Here is a 19,020-nt window from a genome sequence, read left to right on the forward strand (position 1 = left end):
CTATACTATGACTAGTTTTCAAACTGTATTTTCAAAATGTAGGCTACGGGTAGAATCTAGAGAAACAAAACAAGCCCATCCTTATGTGAATATGTCTATAGGACTTCAGTATCCTTAATATTCTGATTTCATTGAAAACAACATCCTTGTTAATTCATTTGGCATGGCTTCTTCATTTTAAATTTTAAATCAGAATATACATGTGCTACGAATGAAGTCTTCAGTTAGTCCAAGATACTGATAAAAACGGGGAAAATTGTAAAGAAATATTTTTTATTAAATCTGAAAATGCAGTAAACAGTGTTTCATTACAGACCAAAGTGAGAAATACAGATCAGGTAATGTTATACATCACAAACAACTGCAAGCCTTTTTCATATTGATCACTGGGTTTTGTTGTTGTAGATATCTTGTACGTTTGCAACTCATACAGATATACTGGATTTCCACAACAGATCCCTGCAATACAAACTACCTTTCTTTTTCTTTCTTTCTTTTTTACAATTTTGGCTCTGTTCTGTTCATTTTGGGGACATCTTAAACGCAAATATGCTTTAAAAAAAGAGAAAGAAATCAATTATATTTACATTTTAAAGGGCAATTCATTATCTTTCTCAATAGAATCCATTTTCAGATATGACATGTGCCAATATGTGAAAGGGAGGAAAGTCTCTGACCATCAATGGCTGCTTTGTTTTCAAAAGTCCAATGGCTGCTTGTTGGCTCCGTTCAACAAAATACTCAGGAGCTGAGTATATAAACCAGAATCATAATCTTAGTTGTCATTATGTAATCTTCAGAGCCGCAGGTATACATCCCTCTGGAGCTTAAACCTGCAAAAGGAAACAGAGATAGAAAAGTACACTCAAATTCACATGCTCGAGGCATTATTGATAAGAGCTGGTTTTAATGTGCTTAATAATCACCATGCTTTACTTTGCATGTTTCCCTCCACCCATCATTTTGATTATTTTTTTTCTTCAGGAGGATGAGGTCTAATACTATTAGCTGACTATGACTGCACTTTGAGAAGCACTGTTTCATTGCTCTGTTTCATTCCACCATTGGTGAAAGACTTGCAACTGTACAGTACAATGCATAAAGTATAAAGTACCTAGGACAGGCATAGGCAAACTCTGCCCTCCAGATGTTTTGGGACTACAACTCCTTTCATCCCTGACCACTGGTCCTGTTAGCTAGGGATCATGGGAGTTGTAGTCCCAAAACATCTGGAGGACTGAGTTTGCCTGTGCCTGACCTAGGACATTCAACCCACAAACCAGTTAATATTTTGTGTTTGGATTTCAGTCAAGGAAAGCAGTGGGGCAATAAGATTATTCTGAATTCTTGACTTAATTATATTACAAGGGAAGCCCCCCCCCCCCTTAAGCTGGAAATGTATATCACTTTGCTTACAGCATGCTTGCCAGGTGTTGGAAGTATTTGTGGGCTTCATGTTTATTCAGCTGTGTAGGTACCTGGATTTCTGCCCCAAAATCTTGTCCTGATGGTACCATTCAATAGAACAACACCAGCTTTGCAACCTAATTCTATCCATATGAAACTGCTCACCCACCAAAGTCTTTGGAGGGTCTGTGGTCAGGTTACTTGAAATGCGTCATCATGCCTCCTGCCTGGGGGGAACTAGCCCTTGCAACTGACTTTTTCAAGATGCACATTTCATAACTTCTATTTACTCTTCCTAGTGGATGGCGAAGACCATGTCCCACCCCACCCCCCAGGCCTTCTATGATAGTGGAGTTGGTTTTCAGAGCCCCTGATGCTGTGTATTTTTTTTTTTTTTTAAAAAAAACCTTTTAATGTGCTATTATTTATTTATTTGGACCATTTGCATCTGCCCTTCATCCAAATATTTTAATGCGGGAAGTAGCAGAAATCCAAACAAAGTGAGATCCCTGCTTTGAATTTGCATTTTGTAATGTGCCTCTCGTTCTTTTACTTACATTTTATCCTTGCATTTTAACTTTAGTGAGCCACTTTGGTGGTTCTTTGGCTGAAAAGCCACCTAGAAATAAACTTTGGCATGACATGACATTGATGTGCAGTGGAGAATGACGGCTAAGCTCCCAGCCCTGGTAACGTATTATCTCCTTATTCCAGCACTCTGTGCATTCTGATTCCCTATGTGGAGGCAGAACCAGCCATCAGTACCAGAATACTAGAGCTGGTTTAAAATAACAACTATATAAGAATCATTGGAGGGCAGGGAGGACGTGGAGAGGACACCTGGATTTGCCCCCATGCTTTGCACCATATCCTGCCCCTGCCCCAAATCCCCTTAAGGCCCTCTTCAGTAGCTTTTGGTTGAAACATGTACTGATTAGTACAGCAATGTACCCTACCTAAAGCTCCGTGTAAGGGTGTTCCTTCACCTCAATGAACTAAGCTCTCATCTCACTTCTGTACACTCTTTCCATTTCTTCTGCTTTTTTCTTTCTATTATCAATCTTGAAGTCATCCATTTGCTATCTCTTGTCTCTTGCCCCCTTTGCACAGAATTGCCCCCTAGTCTCCATGTTCATGTTATTCCATTTTGATCTTTTGCAATACCCTCTCATTGCTACTCCTTTCGCCTCCCTTTTGTTTCCTTTCCAGTTGAACGACTCCCTGTTCCCACAGTTCACACATGCCTATTGATAAATTGATGGCCGCAGGCAGTGCTTTTTTTTCTGGGGGGTACGCAAACCCCTAAACATTTTGTGAATCTAAGTTTAGCCTCAATATGAGTAGAAAAATGAGAGTACCCCCTAAACATTTTTTAAAGAAAAAAAGCACTGGCCGCAGGTGTGAATAGGTCATGAGATTTTTTTCAGTACAGTTAGTTCACAGGTGCAGGTGCCTATAATTGTGTGTGGGGAGGAAACCAACCCCTTGTTTTGCATAGGAACAGGCAAACTGTTTCTTCGTCCCTCCATCTCCCCTACCCTTCAGTTAAAATAAATAACTGGGAGGTTGTGGGCAGAGACATTGGCTGTTTAAACCTATACACAGTCCCCAGTATATTTTAGGAACCTTTAAAATAGTAAATAACGAGGATTATTATGCTGAAGAGTTTAATTTCAACCCAACCCAGTAACTGATTTCCACACAGCTGCAGCCTCCACTTAAATCAGCAAGCCGCAGATCCGCAGCCCCCTTAAAATTCTGCTGCATTTTCCCCATGTTAATTGGTTTTCCTTTTCTCCCAACCAGACACGTAAGAGACTGTTCCCAGGTTTACCTGATACCATAATATCAAGTTAGTGTCAAAGGTCTATCCAGCTTTAGTTCCTCCCAGCAGTCAAGGGACCACAGCAACAGTGTTGGGGAAGGGGGGGGGGTGAGGTAACTCACTGGACATGGTTGGAATCCTAATTTCGTCACTGCTGCTCCCTTCCCCTCCATCGCTCACAGTTCTTATTTCTACGAGATAATCTTCTTCGAAAGGTACCAGCAGCTCAGCGGATGTACTGTTTGTCTCCAATATATGAGTGGTGCTTTGTCGGTTTTGCCTATACAGAATCTAAATATAAAACAAGAGAAGGGCAGGACCTGTTATATTATTGCCGCTTGCTTTTGTTAAGGCTTCTCCGTATGGTGGGTTGTGTTCTCAAACATTTCTGCAGCGTATTTTCAAGCACCCTGTGGGCACATTCAGCAAAAACACAGACCGCTCCAGTTGCTTACAAGAAATCCCTATGGAGATTCCCCATGTGGAATCTGAAGAGGTGCACGGATATGTTCACAATGCCTCCCTGTCTTTCATGCAGCGGCACATCTTCAACCTTATAATCCAGCACTTCTCGCTGTGTTCCTTGGAGCTTCTGGGGTTCCTTAAAGCAGCCCAAGGGGTTCCACAATGTAAAAAGTTGCTGTTGTGGACACATTTGCATAATGTGTGATTTCCATTGATCTGCAGCCGTGAGAGTTAAATGCACTTATTTCCTTCCTTCTCTGAGCTTTCCAATGGCTAAATCAGTAGCATCCAGAAGGGCTGTGTGGGCAGAGCAAATCTGCTTACCTGGTTTGCCAATGCTGCACCAATCTGATGCTCTCCACCACCTTACCCCTCTTAGTAACTGGCAGTGGAGTACAGTGTTGAGAAGTCAGGTAAGCAATGCATCTTTGCCTGCACCATTTGCTACTGGGTTAAGTGTGCTGCTCAAACCCTTGTCACGGGAATTCCTTGCCTTCTTGTAATTGCCTTCCATTGGAGCCAACTCCTAGGGGCCAAGGTCCCTTTGAACCCACACATAAAATGTTTCAGGGGCACCCCCCCCAAAGTTAATGGCCATTGTCATTCAAATGGTGTGTGTGATCAGTGGTGTGTGTGACCATCTTGTGATCAATTATGTGGGGTAGGGCTTACGTTCCCCCCAAATAATATTTCATTCAAGCTAGCACCAGCTCAGCTAAATACCTATATTTCAAGGGGCCAGATACATGAATACTATTTGCAAAGTAGTAGAGAGTCAGAATGAATGGGGGAACCAGTTGTTTGATAATGGCACCATGGTCAAATTTTTATGTTGTGACTAAGGATTAAACAAAGGAGGCATAAAGCCAACTTATTTATTGATCTCACAGCTGCCCTGTAGAGAGGGATATGGTGACAGACCATTTCTCAGTTGCCTAGCTGACAATTCCATTTTATGGAAGGTGGAATAAACAACAAGGGCGTGATCTCTCTTCGACCTGGTCCTCACCAACAGGGAGAAACTGTTTGACAAAGTGGAACTACTGGAAACTTTTGGAGGAAGTGATCATGTCTTCTTGGGTTTCATTACACCTGTGGTTCTCAAACTTTTTTCCTCTGGGCCACACTATCAGAAAAAAAAAATTGTTTGGGCCACACCAGTTTGGATTTTTTAAGGATAAGAAATATATTGGAAAACCAAAAGAAACAACTCCAACAGTGCTTGATTTATAACACAGAACATCACTACTTTGTAATATAATTGGACATCCAGAAAGTATAAAACATGAATCATTCCCAAAATAGAATTATAACCAAGTCTCTTACATATGTACCTTAAGTATGTATACAAACTCAATGAGAGATGTGAGCTTGTGGTATCACTTGATGCTCTTGCTCTCATTTTGAAAAGTTTTCTATTCATATTTTACAAATAAAAACAAATTTATACTATATTACACTGAAATGTTCAAACGTTTATTTGATTATCCTTGAATCTTCCAACCACACTTGCCATCCTCCCCTGCCTCACCAGTGTGACACACTACACCCTTTGAAAACCACTGCATTATACAGAGGCAAGGAAAAGCTGAGTGAAGTCGGACATGCATTCTGGACTATAAGAAGGCTGATTTTAAAAATCTTAATGGAACTACTGGGTGAGATCTCATGGTCAGAAATACTGAAAGAGAAGAGAGCCCAAAATGATGAGAGTTTCTTAAAGCTGAACTATTGAGAGCAGAAATGCAGGCAATTCCAACAAGAAAAATGGGAGGCATCTGTGTCTGCATAAGGAGTTTACAGATAAGCTGAGATTTAAGAAGGACATGTATAAGAGATGGAAGAAAGGGAAATCATGAAGAAATAGTATACACAAGTAGCCAACAGTTGCAGGGAGAAGGTCAGGTGGGCCAAAATTCAGAATGTGCTGAATTTTGCCAGAGAGGTTAAAAATAATATTAAAAGGTTTATCCAACTATGTTTGAAACAAGAGGGAACAACAAGCAAGTAGTAGGTCCTCTGCATGAAGAAGATGGAGAAATGTTAATGGGTGACAGAGAGAAGGTGGAACTGCTCAACACCTACTTTGCCTCTTCATCCAAAAGGAAAGCAATGCCCAACCTGGTGATAACAGAATAAACGGTGCAAGGAGGAAGCTGCAGCCCAAGATTTGAAAAGAGGTAGTAAGGGAACACGTATCTACTTTAAATGAATTTGCAGATGACACCAAATTCATTTGGTAGTTAATGCCACAGAATACAGAATCGGAATTCAGTATGAACTTAACAGATGGGAGAACTGGGCTCAAACTAACAAAATTAATTTCAGTAGGGAAAAATATAAGATTCTAAACTTAGGCAGGAAGAACCAGCTGCACAAATACAAGATGAGAGACACCTGACTTACTGAAAAGGATCTAGGGGTCTTAGTAGACCATTAACTTACACGAGTAGACAGTGTGATACAGCAAAAAAAGCTAATGCTATTATAGGTTGCATCAACAGAAGTATAGTTTTCGTATCAAGGAAAGTAATAATACCACTCTATTCTGCCATGGTCAAATCACATACGGAGTAGTGTGTCCAATTTGGGGTGCTACAATTTAAGAAGAATATGGACAAGCTGGAACATGTGTAGAGGAGGGCAATCAAGATGATCAAGCATCTGGAAACCAAACTTAGGAGAAATTGTTAAGGCAGTTGGGTATCTTTTGTCTGGGAAAGAGGAGATATGATAGCCATCTTCAAAAACCTAAAGGGCTGTCACATGGAAGATGGAGCAAGCTTGTTTCTTCTGCTCCAGAGGGCAGGACCTGAACCAATGGTTTCAAGTTACAAGAAAGAAGACTAGACATCAGCATGAACTTTCTGACAGTAATAACAGTGGAATGGGCTCCCTTGTGAGGCTGTGGACTCTCTTTCCTTAGAGGTTTTTAAGTAGAGGTTGGATGACCATGTGCCATGGATGCTTTAGTTGAGATTCTTGCAATGTAGGGCTTTGGATTACATGACTCTCAGGGTCCCTTCCAACTCTACAATTCTATGATTCTATTGGATTAGGCAATGCTAGCAGATGCTACCACAAAGGCTTAAGCCATGTTGGATGGAGAAACAGCTGAAGGTATGAAGTAGGTGGCGTGGAGGGAGGGCAAAGTATGAAAAAACAAGCCATGGTCACTTTGATTATCTGCAGGTGATCATTAAACCATGTCTTAGGCATGGTTGAACCTGATGTGCGAAGCGAGCCTATAACCAGTCCATCTAATTCAAGAGAGGAGGCAGAAATAGAAACTATACCCTTCCTTATTCCCTCCCTTTCCATAGTACATCTCCACATGGCAACTGCAGGTAATAGTCATGTATCAGAGTCAGAGAAATGGGTCAGTTGTTTCCTCAGCACACTTCCCTTCTTATATTTGATGGCTCTCAACCCAGTTTGACTAACATGACTAACAAGATAAAGAGTCACGTGATAAAGATCCTGTTATTTTGAACTGACTTACTTATAGGATTCTCTTATAGACTGCCCTTAATCCATTTAGGATCATAGCATGGTTCATAATACAATAATGCAATAATATACAATACAATCCATAAAACCACGGACTACTAAACTGTAGAGAAAATCAGGAATTTACAACTCCTCTTGTGTTTCCTTGGGAAACCCAGCCAGATGGGTGGGGTATTATTTATTATTATTATTATTATTATTATTATTATTATTATTATTATTAATATTAATATGTTGCCAAGTTCTCATTGCAGCCTTAGATGGCAGAGTGGGGTGCATATGTATGTTCCAGAAACAAACAAACAACTTATATATGTAGAGAACTAGATTCTCAGGGGAAAGGGTTCTAGCCTACCTTTACTATTCTAGTTTTCTACATGGAGCAGTGATGGATTTTTTTGGAGGGGGATATAGAAGGCCACTTGGTCAAGTTAAACTCGTAATCTGGAGAACTGGTACAGCCTCATAGATTCACCTCAATGAAACCTATGACATAGGATATCTGCCTGATCTTCGATGTATAGATGTGATGATGAAGAACAGCCTTTTGGTTCTTAATTTAAATTGTGGTCAGTCATCTCCATTGTGGTTAAAGCCTCTGCATATACCATAGTCTTTGGAATGATATTTTCCATTTCAAAAATAACATTTGTGGCAGCATGATTTGCATAAGACTCATTGACATTTTGTATTTATGTTCACCACTTATGTCTCATGTGAAAACAGTTTTCTGCACTGACTACAGAGTCATGTATCTAGATTCTCTGGGATCTCAGGATAGTCCACTTTTATTATCTGAGTGCCCATCAAACATGGCACATGCTCTGTACTTGAATACATTTCACTTAATAAGCTGATGAAGCAATATAATTGATTTTTAGATCCAAATAAAAAATAGCAATACTTTACTTAAAATACAGCCACTCACAGGAGTTCCTATGTTTAACATACTTACTTTGTAGCCTAGTACTTCAGACTCATTTTCCATTGTTTTCACATGCTCCCAGTTCAAGCATATCTTCGAATTTGTCAGTTTCCAGGCAATGTTGGCTGGGCGTTGACTTGGGGCTTTAATAAAAGATAAGGACAATATGCATCATTTCCAGACAGAAGCTGCACAAACTGTTAACATGAAAAGTACTCAGATATGACTGATTCAAACTCAAAGTAACTATTTAAAGACTCTTATTGCAATCGCCTTTCCTATGTGAAGCAAATTCTATTCATAACAGGCGGGGAAGAACAGAACCCACTGATCAAAAAACTGTATTAACAAATTACATTATTAATAGAGCCCACAATCTGGTTAGCTGTATGCTTTTGCACCCAGATGCTGGGAAGATATTTCATTAAAAGTTCCACAGTTATTCCACAATCATTGGCCTGGGATGTACCATGCAGCTCAAACCAGCTAGGGAATGTGATGCTTGCCACACTCACCAAAAACATTTGACTCATAAAACCCCACAAGTGGCAATATATTATGATGTGCTTCCCCGTCCTGGGAATTGTATAGTGAAATAGATGCCAACCCTCATATGCCTATGTGGGTACCCTATCTTTTTCTGTAAAATGTCCCTAGTTGGTTTTCAGGGGTGCCATATGCGGAGGGAGGGAAGGTGGCCTCTCCCATAGGTATATGGAGGTTGTCATCTTTTTCTCAAGGAATGTCTTTTAGAAAGAACAGATAAGAGGAGTCAATTAAACCACCTCACTAAAAAAATAAAAAGGGGGGTGAGAAAGCAAGCTGGAACAAATCATGCCTGGAAAGGTTGTACACATGTGATCTAAACTGCATGTCCATGTTTCAATCTGAGCATGATTGGTGGGCTATAAACCATGCAGGCTTGCTACAAATTGTGGAGGAAACCAAAATCTTCTCCCATTCTAGTGAACAGAAGTGCCTGTTGTGGGTGGGCGCAGGGCAGGGTTGTTGGTTTCAGGGAAAACTAGTAGGGTGGTAGGGACAGTTGAGGCATCTGGAACAGATGATTTGAAGCCAGGAACTCTTCTTCAGGTCAGACTTCAACAGAGATGGAGAGGGGCTTGTTTAGTCCTTTGAGTACCCGTTGCTCATTTCCAGGCCTGACTCTGGTAAAAAAAAATTCCTCAAGTTTTGAATGCCCTGTGTGTGCCGTTTCTTGGGGTCTTGGTTCAAGGGCTACTGAGACAAGACTCTTACTGGGTAGCCACTGCCAACTGGTGAAATATTTTATCTACAGTACATGCCTGCATAAGTGGAAAGGCATAAATATATCTTATTCCATAAATATTTATTTCACAAAGATAGTTGGAAAATTCTAGACATATTTCTTAGCTCTGATCTGATTTTATTTAAAAAGACACAGAAGAGTTTTGATGAGAAACAACTAAGCAAATGATTAAAGGTAATTGAAACAGTTTCTTTTTGTCCATATAAAGACTGACCACAAGTTCACAGCTGGAAAAAAATATACAAAGTATAACCAGATTTCTTACTATCTCCAAAGTTATATGGTGCACATTCCCACACATCATTGTTCTGTGAAGTAGGAAGATAGAACTGTGTGGAACTGTATTTGAGCCTTCTATAGCTGGCATTTAAGCCAATGACAAGCTTCCCTCAAGATGCCTAATTTTATTTCATCAAGTCCTCTTCAGAAATTTTCCTCCATCTATTCTAGCTCCACCCTCCCAACTTCCTTGCATTTGGTAGATGGCCTGCCCACCAATATGCATTCAGGTGTTCTCCATGTAATTAGGATCCCAATTGTGCAGATGAACCTTAATTGTGTATTCAGCTAGAGGTGTGTAGGTTCTCCCTGCTGAATATGTGCAGTTCAAAAGACAGGAAGAAGATCAGACTGCATGAGATTAACAGATGGTCCACATTGTCCCATTCCCACACAACTCTCCCATCAATGCATCCATGAACATGTGAGGATATAGTTCTTTCTGGAGAGGACTATATTACATTCTACTATGTTATACTGAACTTAACTATCCAATAGAAGGATTGTGATGCAACAGATGACCTTGTTAATGAGTCTACTGCAATTTCAGGTACCATCTTGTATGAGAGGTACACTTCATATACCTGTGAAAGACTAACAGCACAATCCTATGCATGCTTCCTAAAAAGCAAGTCCTGCTGTGTTCAATAGGCTGATTTACTAGCAAGTGTATTTAAGATGCAGTCTAAAAATATAAAGCTAGAAAAGGTGAAATTGAAACAATGAATAGTTCACTTTACTATGCAAGTTAGTCCACAAGTAAAATCCATTAGTTGTGTTGTTGTTGTTGTTAATAGTTTGATGTTTTTTGGTCTGATTCTCACTTCCATGGCCTTACTAAAATGCAATGGGTTGCATCTGGGAGTGAGAATATAATAATAATAAATGTAAAAATCACAATTTCTTGCCCTTTCCTGATGTCAAATTGAGTTTCCTGAGGTGGCCATCTCATTCTGCCCAATGATAGGGCTGGGCCAGGGAGGAGGGTATCACCTCCCACACTGTTCCATAGTATCCTCCAACCCCACAGAACAGTTTTTCTGGACATACAGGGGGCTGCAGGGGGAAGAAAGAATCAATGAAAAATCACTTATACCCCCTACTTTCCTCTGTTGAAGCACCCCAGAAGCAGCATTTGCTCATGGAGACTCTGAATCCCACCCATTTTATGGATTTGTTGTTTCCCCCCATTTTTATGATACTTCCTCCACCCAAATTCTATATTCTCTTCTATCACTGAGTGTAAGATATGGAAAGTGTTTGAAGTCCTCATCCCGTCCACTCCCTCTTTGATGTGCACTATGCAGAAGAGTGTTTATAAGGATTCTGCATGCATTAAAAATGAATAACCACAAAACACCCTTTACCTGTGCATTAGTGGCCACCTCTCCATACGTAACCTAAAAAGGAGAAAGAGTTAAACGAAAAAGGGCAAGGTGATGTTCCAGTTAATTAAAAGGTATTACTGGGGACTCACTATTTCTTGTAAGCCCAAGGTGATTTTGAATGAGAAGGATGAATAGTAGGCTCATCAAATCAATGGAAGATAGGTGGAGAACATTGAGATATTTTCACAGAGGACTATGAACACCATTCCAGCTCTCATGCATTTCCAATGATGCTTAATCAAAGAGGGAAACTGAGGGAATATTTACACCATATTCTAATTTTTCCTCTGGAATTTTAAGGTATGTCAGTTTAGACTCCTCACAATACATCACAGTTCAAATGTGATGTGATTCTTCTTGGCTCCTAGGATATTCTCTTTCCACACTATTTTGAAGTTACAGGTTGTACCAGGCTTTTGTCTGGCACTACTGGGAGAAACTGAAAACAGATATATACTCATTAAACCCAATAAAAACAATCCAGCATTCAGGTGCACAAAGGCCTATTGAAATGAATGAGTGTAGAACACTTCTAACCCATTGATGAACTATAGATTTTCTGCAGTAGTGCTATAATGAAGCAGCCACGCTCGTTGAGCTAAAATGTTATTTTCCTCCATTTTTAACAATGGAAAGGAAGAACAAACAAAAGGACCATCTCATATCCTCACCCTTTTCTTTTTCCTGCTATTCTTAAGGTGCTGAAATTTCTAATGTTACATGCACCTTGTTCAACTGAAGGTTAGTAGAAATTCCAGCTGTAAATGTGATCAAGCCTTCAAAATGACAAAAGGAGTATTTCCCAAACAAGTAACAAAATCCATCAAATGATACACATACTAGATCATGGGTAGGCAACCTAAGGCCCATGGGCTGGATGCGGCCCAACCGCCTTCTCAATCAGCATGTTTCTACATGAGTAGAATGTGTCCTTTTATTCAAAATACATCTCTGGGTTATTTGTGGGGCCTGCCTGGTGTTTTTACATGAGTAGAATGTGTGCTTTTATTTAAAATGCATCTCTGGGTTATTTGTGGGGCATAGGAATTTGTTCATATATTTTTTTCAAAATATAGTCCAGCCCACCACATGGTCTGAGGGACAGTGGAACGGCCCATGGCTGAAAAAGGTTGCTAACCCCTGTACTAGATTCTATTAAAAGGACTGGACTTAATTCATTGATTTAGAACTGCTTACCGTTAGCAGAGGTGGATTTAGGGGAGCACGACCAGTTTGGTCACACTGGGTGCTGAGCATTGGGCGGCACCACAGAGGATGCTGCAATTATTATTGAGAATGGAGCATGAGAAGCAGGGTGTGTGCGCCAAATGTTGGTGTTGTGCAGGGCACTGCTGTATTATGAGACCCCCCTAGTCTGCCACTGCTGTTAAGTGCACATATCTTCCATGCAGGAATTTTGTAACAAAAGGTAGCCCTCAATGAGAGTTGTGCAAGAGAAGAATGGAAGAGTATTCTGCCCCATGCTTTCGAAAAGTACAGTTCATGACACAATCAGTCCCCCACCTCCCCAGAGGTGCATCTGTAGAGAGCATTTGCAATAAATCTTGTAGAGAAACTGCAGACCTGTGGCAACTCATTTCCTAGACAGGAGCTGTTGACAATTAGTCCACGACTCGAAACAGACAGAGGTGCCTGCCATTTTCATCTGAGTTGGTTGTCTCCCAATCCAAGGTGTTGCTTTCTTACGGGTCTGCCTTGCACAGCTGCCTGTACTTCCAGGAAGGAAGGGTAGCACTTGGAGAGCAAAGAAATATGGTGGGCTGGGCACTTCATGGTGACCCACATTAATCCCTTTGAAATTTTGTAAATTGCGTGGTTTACTTCATGTGGTGAAGTGAACTGACTGGTGTACTGCTTGCGATTATTGCTTTAATCGTGTTGGGAAAGCTGGGTGCCCAATCAGTCTCTGAATTGGGGAGGACTTTTCACTTAGTAACACACAGACATATTTCCAATACCCATGCAGTACTTAAGCACTGCATTTTTTTAAAAAAGGTGGCAACTTTATCAGTTATTGTAGTTCAGCATCCAATATCATCACTTCCTTTTGAAATATAGGACAGACATACTAGTTGTGGAACTTTATGATGCTTTTCTACTAGGCAAAGTTGTGCTGCAGCAGGTTACTGTGAGTCAAGTGCACTTGTGCTTTTTTAAAAAAAGTCATTGGCTGTTTAAGATACTCACGTGCTTTTTTTGTAGTGACGTTAACGGGGACACTGGATGGTCCAGTCCCAGCTGTGTTGAAAGCCTTCACTGTGGCAAAATACATTGTATTGGCCCTGAGGCTGGTGATATTTTTGGCCGTGATGTTGCCGTTGACTCTGACTTTGCCAGTTGCAGAATCCTTTGAGTCGTCCGTCCAGTACAAGACCTAAAGTTTAAGAGCAAGGGTTCATTGCTTTTTCTCCAATTACAACCTTGATTGGAAAGAAGACAAGTAGACAAGTAATGCTTCAAGAGGGACAGCTGATTTTGTAATTGAAGCTGTCAGGATATAAAAGCAGGCATGAATATTTATAGCATTTCTTGCATCCTGAATACAAACCAGGGGGAAAAAAACCTACACATAAACAAATTAGGACTCCTTTCCTTTTATAGCTATCCAAAGGGGAAACTTTGATAAGGTGAGTAATGCTTAAGAGCTTGTCGATCTATAATTAAACCATGAAGGAAAAAGGAAAAAGAAATGAAATGAAAGAGGATTCCTAGAGAGATCTTAATTATTATGTTTCTTGCCCATGTAGTTACAATTCAATAACTATTGACTTAGGCCTCCCTTTGAGCTCTAACAGTTGTTTGATGTGGAAGAGCATGTGCTTTCTGAACTAGACCATCCACTCTGAGGTTCAGCAGCAAATGTAGTTACAGTGGCACCATCCCCACACAAGAGGAGGTTTCAGTAGGCTTGGGAACATAGGAAGCTGCCTTATACTGAGGGAGACCCTGACAGCAGCTCTCCAGAACTTTAGACAAGAATACCTCCCAATCCTACCTGGAGATGCCAGGGATTGAACTTGAGACCTCCTGCATGGAGAGCCCATTCACTACTACAGTGGTACCTCGGGTTACATATGCTTCCGGTTACAGACTCCGCAAACCCAGAAATAGTGCTTCAGGTTAAGAACTTTGCTTCAGGATAAGAACAGAAATTGGACCTTTTGGGCCCTTTTTGTGTGCGAAGTCAAGGTTTGCAAACCTGCAAACTATCTTTCCACAAACCCTGCAGAACAGCTCCCCCCGCCTTGGGGTGGGGGGGAATGGGGATACAAGAGAGAGGGTAATAATTCCATGAGTGCTACGACAACATTGGGTGCAACCCATAGCTATTAAAAGCTATTAAAGGAAGGAATCTAAGAAAGAAAATTGTTTATCTGGTTTGAGATAATAGAATGCACAGACAGTGCAATTTGCTGCCTCCCATTGCCAATCTGTAAGCTGCCCTCCAGTGAATCATGGAATATTTAAAGGTAAAGGTAAAGGGACCCCTGACCATTAGGTCCAGTCATGGCTGACTCTGGGGTTGCGGTGCTCATCTTGCTTTATTGCCCGAGGGAGCAGGCGTATATCTTTCGGGTCATGTGGCCAGCATGACTAAACTGCTTCTGGTCTGGTGAAACCAGAGCAGCACACAGAAACGCTGTTTACCTTCCCACTGGAGTGGTACCTATTTATCTACTTTCACTTTTGATGTGCTTTCGAACTGCTAGGTTGGCAGGAGCAGGGACCAAGCAATGGGGGCTCACCCCGTCATGGGGATTCGAACCTCCGACCTTCTGATCAGCAAGTCCTAGGCTCTGTGGTTTAACCCACAGCTCCACCCGCGTCCCCATGGAATATTTACAGAGATTCTAATTGCACAGGGCAAGTTTGTCTAAAAAAACAACAACCCCAGAATCTTATTCAGAGTTGAAAGGAGACCAATCTGTCTGCAAATAACCACATGCAAGGCATTAGACTAAAGGATATGTATACAAAAGCAGGAGAGGTTGAGGTTGGAAAGTTGTGTTGCAAGAATGCTGATGCTCAGGAGGCAGGAAACCAGAAAGGCTATTAATGAAATAGCAGAGAAGATGGTGTGCTGGAAAGGAGGAGTCAAATAGAATAATGGGATGAAACGATCTTGAAAATCAGGAAAATGGCAGTTAAAAGTGGAGCTTGACTGGGAGGCTGGAAGCTGAGAGGGACAAGAAAGAATGGATGTGAAATGTTGGCATACACCAAGTGAACAGAAAAGGTTACAGTAGAACCTAGGGAACTGTGGGGCAAAAAGAAAAAGGAACAGAAGGGTAAGGTTTTATATATATATATATATATATATATATATATATATATATATATATATATATATAAAATCAATGAACCAGCTATATTTGACTACAAAAATCTAATATGAAGTGTCCCACCTCATAGCCAAGAACCCTTCCAGTATGTCTGTTCCACACAACAGGATTCCAAGAGACTTCTATTTCTGAGGCTGAGAAACTTTGTACAATGGTTCCAGTTGGTGCTATCTGTGGCTCTGGGAGAGCAATAGTGGCACAGAAAACACACATTTAGAGACCACAATGTAATACCAAGTTGTTATGATGAAAAATAAACAGAAGGGATTATAAATCTGCAGAAATCATGAAAAGACTGATCTCTCACAACTAAAGACTTCCTGTGGCACCCAACTTCTTATGATGTAGTGAATTTAGCTATTGAACCACCATGACATTATTGCACAGCAATGCATCCATGCCACTGTCTAGGATGTGATGTCAAACACTTCACAATATGGTTCGGATATCAGTTACACCAAAGTAAGAAGACCCAACAGTGTCATAAATGGTAAGACATGGATGATTTTGCTTACCGTCTTCTCCAGAGTACACAATATATATTGGGCTCATTGCGCCTACTCCTTCGTGATTGAAGACTCCCACTTTCACTTCAAAAGGGAATAAGGGTGTGATGCTTTCATTTCTATAGATGTATTTGGATGCCTCCACTGAGGCAACCACTGCCTTTGTCCAGCTTGCAGAGCCCAGAGGCCGGAACATAATAATGTAGCCAAAACCTTCCCCGTATTGTAGTTCCTCAGGAACTGACTGCAAGAGGCATAAAAATCAATCAGTAACCACTTGCAAGCACTGTATATGCTGTTTTAATTGAATCTTCTCTCTATCAGTATATTTTAGTTGTATTGATTTGGTTGACTGTGCTTCCAAGAAGATCATAATGTTTGCTCCATCAGTCAATTTAATATTGAAAATAACAATAAAAATAAATCAATTCAGGCAATCAATTTAGAAACAAAAGACCTAATCAGCAGCATTAAAAAGCATGCACTACATTTTAAAAATTAGACTCATTTCATTATCATCTTAGTTTGCTTTTGATTTTCCACCGTCCTACACACCCTTTGGAGTGCTGAATTGCTAATTTTTAAAGAATGACAACAGAATGGAAGTGACTATTGCTATATAAGTGTGCACCAACTTGGTGATTGCAACTTTGGGCCATGCTACATGAGGCACACTAGATTCATGAATGGACCTCCTGGTATTTCTATTTTACTAAAAGCTCACATAGGAATGCAGTCCAAATTGGCAGGTCTGGGGAAAGGGTTAATCATTTTCCCATTGCCATTTCCCAGATCATAGTGCCCCGAGATTTGCATGTAAGTTTAGTGTGTGTCACAAGAATATAACCAGTATTATTTTTTGTAGTTTCAACATTCTATAGTTTCAACATTGCCATGTTTCTATCTGTAAGTCTGGCCAAAGCAATATTTCTCTTAATAAACCAAATGGAAAAAATATGCACTGGTGACTATGTTGATATTATTTTCATGAGGGCGTCCTTTTCCTTATACGTACTTTATGGAAAAAGAAACACTGGTGGAATATTGGAGCCATTAAGGCTTCATCTGTGCTCTTTAGTAAAACATCATATCCATAATCACTTCAAAGGAACCACTGCTTCAAAGGTAGAGGAAGAACATTAAAAGCCAACTAAGTTGGTGAATCCCGAAATAAATTAGAGGAACTAATCATCACTAGGGTTCATATAGATACTGCGGAATACGAAGGTATGTTCATGGGGATCAATATACAATGATACAATAAAGCACTGAGATTGGATTATCACAGTAAGAAAGTAGCAATACTATGCCATTGAGAATTGGATATGGATGGAAGTAGCTAAATGCATAGATAGAATGTTTGTTTGTTTTTTTAATTGCTTTTAGCATTCACTGCTTACCCTTGTGACAATAAGTGAGTATACAGCAGTAATATTTATTTATTTACTCGACATACCAGAAAAGTAATCACACCTTTGTGGTTTTTTGCTGCTGTTCTTTGTTCAGACTTGCAATATATAGCGGTGATTGATATTAGAGAGACAGGAAATGTGCATATCTATCATCTGTCCATCTACCTAATGTCTCATACTACTTGCTGGATTATTTAATTTTGGGGAGATGCTCCTGTAATGTTGAATTTATCCTGGCTGGTTGATCAATTAATCTCAGTAAAGCAGAATTGTGGTGTTCTGTTTTGCAAAATAAAAACTCAAGTGTTAAAATCCAGTTAATGTGCAGAATTTTTGAAACTAGCATGTGCTCTGAGTCACTTTTCTAGCTTAGCAGTTAGAGAAATATGATAAAAGAAATGCTGCAGTGTACTCTGGGAAATACATTTAAAAAAAAATACCCATAATTTATAATGTGGCACAATTTTTCGGTATTCATATTCCTTTAAACCGAAAGGTACAAAAATTACTGAATGCTAAAGAGAGAGAGTCTTTTTTGTCATTTCTGGAAATCTTTCTGAAACCCCAAAAGTCCATCTTCTTGCCTAAGCTCTTTTCCTTTCTCTCCCTAATAAGTCAAAATACTCTCTTTGTTCCTGGTCTCTTTTTCTAGAGTGATGCACAGAAAGCGACTGTCAGTTGTCAAGTCAATGGGAATAAAGGACTAGCACATTTTACATGTTCCCTGTCACATGCTGACAGAAAAACATTTTCTCTCAGAAAGTGGGGTGTAATGCAGCTGTTTGTTAAAAGAACACAGCTCAAATGATGCACTGGACTCTTGCCATACCCATCTTTGTAAAGTAAATTCCGAGAGTGAGGGCAGCATAAGTGAACTACGGACAGAAAAAGAAAGAGTTTGTCACTTTATTTGTGCCAATTTACACATTTTGCAATGAAGAGTGTTCTTTTTCTTTAACTTTGGGGAAAAAAATACTTGCAGAAAAAACCTCTTAGGTTGGAAACTCAAGTATTTATCATCTCCTTTTACTATATTTAGTGTAGTCAATTTTCTGGCTTAAAAAACTTGACATAAGAAGAGCCCTACTGAATCACTCCAAAGGTATGCCTAGGCCATCATCCTATTTCAGAAGCAACTAGAGGCTTATAAGGTTCCCATAGCCAGAACATGATGGCTACAGGACTCTCCTGTCTTGTGTTCCCCAGCAACTGGTATTCACACACAAACCATGAGCGTGACCAATAGCCACTGGTGACCCTCGCCTCAGTTAATTTGGTTAAATCCCCTTTTAAAGCCATCCATGTTGATCATCTTGCCATTTTGAAATCTATAGTTTAGTTATGTGCTGTTTGAAGAAGTACTTTCATTTGTCTATACAGAAAATCTCCCACCATTACATGATAAATCGTGTCCTCCTCCCAGACAGCACGCGTTGTGGTGAGATCATCAAGACTGACCTCACTGCTGTTGTGGGTGGGAGTGATTGGATAGCCACAACAACCCGATTGGTGGTCCCTCGGTTGCTGGGGTAATTCTGGCCAATGGGATCGTTTCATGCATTAACTGAGGGACGTTGTGTTGAGCTTCCTCTTTTCGCCCCGTGCACTGGATCACCTGCCCACCCTCCCTATATTTAGGGTTCAATATGAC

General features: G+C 40.3%; 1 protein-coding gene across 7 annotated transcripts in view; it reads right to left on the reverse strand.

Moving 5' to 3' along the window:
* Window positions 1-252: 252 nt before the first annotated feature.
* Window positions 253-19,020, reverse strand: part of LOC309336529 (contactin-6-like) — a 193,849-nt gene continuing 175,081 nt past the window's right edge. For 4 of the 7 annotated variants that reach the window (XM_081852433.1, XM_081852432.1, XM_081852434.1 and 1 more), the window contains 6 exons: window positions 15,967-16,201; window positions 15,515-15,630; window positions 13,296-13,482; window positions 8,163-8,275; window positions 3,355-3,523; window positions 253-833 (listed from right to left, as the gene is read on the reverse strand). In XM_081852433.1, the coding sequence (XP_081708559.1) occupies window positions 742-833; window positions 3,355-3,523; window positions 8,163-8,275; window positions 13,296-13,482; window positions 15,515-15,630; window positions 15,967-16,201 (912 nt within the window). In that variant the 3' untranslated portion in view covers window positions 253-741. Of the gene's footprint in view, window positions 834-3,354; window positions 3,524-8,162; window positions 8,276-11,066; window positions 11,100-13,295; window positions 13,483-15,514; window positions 15,631-15,966; window positions 16,202-19,020 lie in introns of those variants that run through there. The other 3 variants (XR_014154051.1, XR_014154052.1, XM_081852436.1) reach the window with 3 other exon arrangements.

The sequence above is a fragment of the Podarcis erhardii genome (genome assembly GCF_964252035.2).
Source record: "Podarcis erhardii genome assembly, chromosome: 2".
In the NCBI taxonomy this organism is placed as follows: Eukaryota; Metazoa; Chordata; class Lepidosauria; order Squamata; family Lacertidae; genus Podarcis; species Podarcis erhardii.